The sequence below is a fragment of the Bos indicus genome, chromosome 7 (genome assembly GCF_029378745.1).
Source record: "Bos indicus isolate NIAB-ARS_2022 breed Sahiwal x Tharparkar chromosome 7, NIAB-ARS_B.indTharparkar_mat_pri_1.0, whole genome shotgun sequence".
In the NCBI taxonomy this organism is placed as follows: domain Eukaryota; kingdom Metazoa; phylum Chordata; class Mammalia; order Artiodactyla; family Bovidae; genus Bos; species Bos indicus.
Window position 1 is genome coordinate 80,340,638 of NC_091766.1, and position 4,830 is coordinate 80,345,467.

The 4,830-nt window shown below is 53.6% G+C and overlaps 1 protein-coding gene across 1 annotated transcript; it reads left to right on the forward strand.

Moving 5' to 3' along the window:
* Positions 1 to 3,726, forward strand: FBLL1 (fibrillarin like 1). Its single transcript, XM_019965368.2, has one exon. The coding sequence runs from the start codon at positions 693 to 695 to the stop codon at positions 1,683 to 1,685; it is 993 nt and encodes a 330-aa protein (XP_019820927.2). The 5' UTR covers positions 1 to 692; the 3' UTR covers positions 1,686 to 3,726.
* The last annotated feature ends 1,104 nt before the right edge of the window (positions 3,727 to 4,830 follow it).

Below are 4,830 nucleotides of genomic sequence, written 5' to 3' on the forward strand. Positions count from 1 at the left end.
CAAGGGTATGCGGTGCTTCAAAACAAACCTTTGAGGTAGGTTCTGCTTTACAGAAGGAATAATGAGACCCAGGGATGTCAAGACACTTGCTCAAGTTCAGATAAGACGCTCAGAGAAGGTCAGATAAAGCTTTCGGAGACTACACAGGAAGCGAGTGGCAGAGTAGGGACAGAAACCGATGTTTGTCTCCCTCTCTACTGCCAAGGAGATTTCCCCTTTCTTACACCCCTGGAGAACTGCCAGGGGTCCCTGAGAAAGCAGAGCTAGGGAAGAGAGAAAGGGACGCCTACAAGGGAGCAAGCAGCTGGAGAGGGCTGGGAAGAGGGGCTTTCGGGGCTACCGGGTCGCCATAGCGAGTGTGATGCAATGACGCCCATCGCTGCGTCAAAGGGCGGCTCCAGGGATGCGGGCACTGCGGCAGAGCTGGTCCCCACCGCCCGCGCCCACCTCGCCCCTGCAGCCTGCCGCGGCTAAGCCAGCAGGCAACCGCTGCTGCTAACCTTCCTCCGGCATCAGGACCACCTCCTGGAACCTCCCGTGACCCCTGAAAACATCTCTGCCACAGGTGACCCCTGACAACCACGCCCAGGTACTGGCCGTCCCTGAGAACAGCTGCAAGCCATCGGTAACCCCTGACAACCGCCGCCAGCCACCCCCACCCCGACCCGGTCCCGGAGCGCCCAGGGCGCACCATGAAGTCTGCGGTGGGCTTGCGTCGTGGCGGGTCTGGCGGCCGTGGGGGTGGCGGCTGGGGCGGAGGGCGCGGAGGCGGAGCGGGCAAGGGAGCAGGAGGCGACGGCGGCGGCCCGGGAGGCAAGGGCGGCTTCGGGGCGCGGACGCGCGGCTTCGGTGGCGGCCGGGGCCGGGGGCGCGGTGGCGCCGGAGGAGACGGCCGGGGGGACCGCGGAGGCGGCGGGCAGCTGCGCGGCGTGGCCAAGAACAAGAACCGCCGCAGGAAGAGCGTTTTGACGGTGTCAGTGGAACCGCACCGGCACGAGGGCGTCTTCATCTACCGCGGGGCGGAGGACGCGCTGGTCACGCTGAACATGGTGCCGGGCCAGTCGGTGTATGGCGAGCGGCGGGTCACGGTGACCGAGGGCGGCGAGAAGCTGGAATACCGCACGTGGAACCCCTTCCGCTCCAAGCTGGCCGCGGCCATCCTGGGCGGGGTCGACCAGATTCACATCAAGCCCAAGTCCAAAGTGCTGTATCTGGGTGCCGCCTCGGGGACCACCGTGTCCCACGTCTCCGACATCATCGGCCCGGACGGCCTGGTCTACGCCGTTGAGTTCTCCCACCGCGCTGGCCGGGATCTCGTCAACGTGGCCAAGAAGCGAACCAACATCATCCCGGTCCTCGAAGATGCACGGCACCCGCTCAAGTACCGCATGCTCATCGGCATGGTGGACGTGATCTTCGCCGACGTGGCACAGCCGGACCAGTCCCGCATAGTGGCTCTGAACGCCCACACCTTCCTGCGCAACGGGGGCCACTTCCTCATCTCCATCAAGGCCAACTGCATAGACTCCACTGCGTCCGCGGAGGCGGTGTTCGCCTCTGAGGTGAGGAAGCTGCAGCAGGAGAATTTAAAGCCTCAAGAGCAGCTGACTCTGGAGCCCTACGAAAGGGACCACGCTGTGGTGGTCGGGGTCTATCGGCCTCTTCCTAAGAGCAGCAGCAAGTAGCCACCCAGCTCGGGCTGTCCCTGAGATGTGCCCAAGACTGTACTGTGCTCCGTGTTACCATTCGTTTTCTTCGTGCACTGTTTTTCTATTAAATGATATAAAGAAACAGTACCCAGGTGTATCAGTGAGGCCACACTGAGTTATCCCCACATCTCCAAATCCACCAAACCCTAAAATAGCTAAGATACCTGGTGAAAGGGGTCCATAAAGGAGTAACAACTTGGGGACTGTGCTTACTCCAGCCACTCAAAATCCTGACTGTTCAGGGCCCCTCTTCACATGTACTTCCTCATCACAGGGGCTGGGGAAATGGGCTTATAAAATCATCTTTGGAAGGCGGGGGTGGGGGGGCAGCTGGAGCACTTCCTACACGTTGACACATCAGGTGACCAAGCCTGACTCCAGGGAGTGGCACTGGGACTAACACAGCCCATCTGTCTGACTCCAAGCCAGAGTTCTAATCATAATAAATAGTCAATACTTTTCTCTTCAGGCTTCCCTGGTGGCTCACTGTTAAAGAATCCGCCTACCAATGCAGGAGACGTGGGTTCAGTCCCTCAGTCTGGAATATCCCCTGGAGAAGAAAATGGCCGTCCAGTTTGGTATTCTTGCCTGGGAAATCCCAAGAACAGAGGAGCCTGGTAGGCTACAGTCCATGGGGTTACAAAAGAGTCGGATATGACTAAGCAACTAAACAACTTTCCTCTTCAAATAAGATCTTTTGCATTTGCTGGTATGTGTAATGGGGCTTCTTAGGTGGCTCAGTGGTATAGAATCTGCCTGCCAGTGTAGGAGACCTGGGTTCAATCCCTGGGTCAGGACCATCCCCTGGAGAAGGGAACAGCAACCCACATGAGTATTCTTGCCTGGAAAATTTCATGGACAGAGGAGCCTAGCAGACTACAGTCCATGAGGTGGCAAGGAGTTGGACACAACTGAGTGACTGAGCACACGGTGTGTACAATGAGAACGCCAGCCCAGGATGGCTTTGTTACCATTACCCTTTTACACAAGAGGCAACAGAGCTTCTGAAGGTAAACTGGTTGCTCAAATTTGCACAGCCAGATGGAACTCAATTGCCAGTCTTTGGAGCTCATAATCTATTGCTATTTCTTGTACACCAGTAGGATCTTACCTCTCCCCGACAGGGCCCATGCTAAAGAGACCGTACAAGTCCTAACACAAAGACATGGATTAGGACTCTCTTGACTCCTCTGTGTTCTCTCTCTCCCTCCTGATGCCACCCTTTACCTTTTTTTGGCCATGCCACATGGCTGGTGGGAATCTTAGTTCTGTGGCTAGGGATTAAACCTGGGCTCTCAGCAGTGAGAGTGTGGAGTCCTAACCACTGAACCACCAGAGAATTCCCCCTTTTCTTAGATTTCAAAATAGTAATACAGGGTATGAAGGTAGACTGTGAGTCCACCTAACACAGTATTCCCAGTGCAAGGCATAACACTTCCAAAGTGGCATCACCAAGGGCCTGAGAAATACCAGGAAAATGACTCTCAGAAAGTATCTGTCTCTGAGAGGCAGTTCCTGCAGATCCTGAAGTTCAGTACATCAACTCTGGCTCTCCACACCAGCCCAAAGGGAGCAGGAGAGTGAACAACCCCAGGAGAGCTGTGAATGTTCTAAATCAGGCTTTTAAAAGGGCTTTTATTTATTCGTTCACTCATCCATTCAAGAACTCCCCACTGCCAATTGCCAAAGTCCTGGATATTTCATCCGGGAATGACTGGTCCCTAACGCATCATTTGGAAAGCGGGTCCACCTTCCTAAAGGTGTGCTCGTACAGAGACTATGGGTGGTCTGCGTTTTCTGAGGATACACTTCCTTCATACAGGAAGAAGATAAATCAGATTTTTAAATGGCCACCCTTCTGCTCCTCCCCTCCACTTCCCTATCATTCACTCACTCACACACACACACACGAGCTACAATGCAGGGGGAGAGCTACCGTTCAGATTTGTTGGCCAGACTGACTCAGGAAGAAGAGGGGGAATAGAGTAAATGTCTGCAAGACCCCAATCCAGGCATTTCCATAAACAGTGTGAACTCTTCATTAAAACCATGAAAAGCCAGGATCATTTCTATTTAACAGATGAGGAAACTGAAGTTCGGAGAGATGACATGACTCGCTTCAGATCCTCCAGTAAGACTCACAGCCAGAAACCAAACCCACAGGAGTCTAACTCCAAAAGCCCTTTCTCCAATCCTAACCTAATGGATTCATGGCTGAGATGAAACCTGGAGGCTGAAAAAAAACAGCGGGGAAAAAAAAAAAGAGGACTTCCTTGCTGGTCCAGTGGGTTAAGACTCTATGCTTCCATTACAGGGGGCACAAGTTCAATCCTTAGTCAGGGAACCTCACATGCTGGGTAGAGTGGCCAAAAAATTTTTAAAAAGGGAGAAAAAACCCTGAGGCTGATAATGGACTCCCAGGAAACAGGATGATTACTTCCAGAATCTTAAGGGATCCGGTCCTTCCTCAGAGTAAGCTCAGCCTCAACAAGGAGCTTTTGGAGCCTCCATACAGGGTTTCTGTCCTTCCAGACTGAGGAAAGGGCAGGGGGACCTTGGCCTCTTTCCTTGGTGTGAGGATTCCCACATATACACAGACAATTTATAGTTAATGTGTGAAGCTGCTTGACGTGGGACCATCAGTGGAGAAATGGCATTAAAAAAAAAAAAAAAACTCATAAAGAATGTCTCTGAGCTCTGGATGGGTCTTTGCGCCAATGGGATGAGATGGTATATCCCAGGAGAAATATGGGTATAAGGACTAAGGGAATGTAGGGGGGGAAGCTGAAACCTGATTTTGGAGGATAATGGCAGGAAGGAAGTATGGGACTGTAACTCCCATGGGCAGCGAGGTTCCAGGACACAGGTAGCACCTGACCTGCTTGGGTCCCCAGAAGGCATTAAATTTGGGGTGCTTAGGTGTCTTAGACTGTTGAGGCTGTATAACAAAATACCACGGTCTGCATGGCTTCAATAGACATGTACCTTCTCCCAGTTCTGGAGGCTGGAAGTCCAGGGTCAAGGTGCCAGCAGGGTTGGTTTCTGGTGAAGCATCTCTCCTTGGCTTGTCAAGGGCTGCCTTCTCCCTGGGTCCTCACGTGGTCTTTTCTGTGTGTGCACA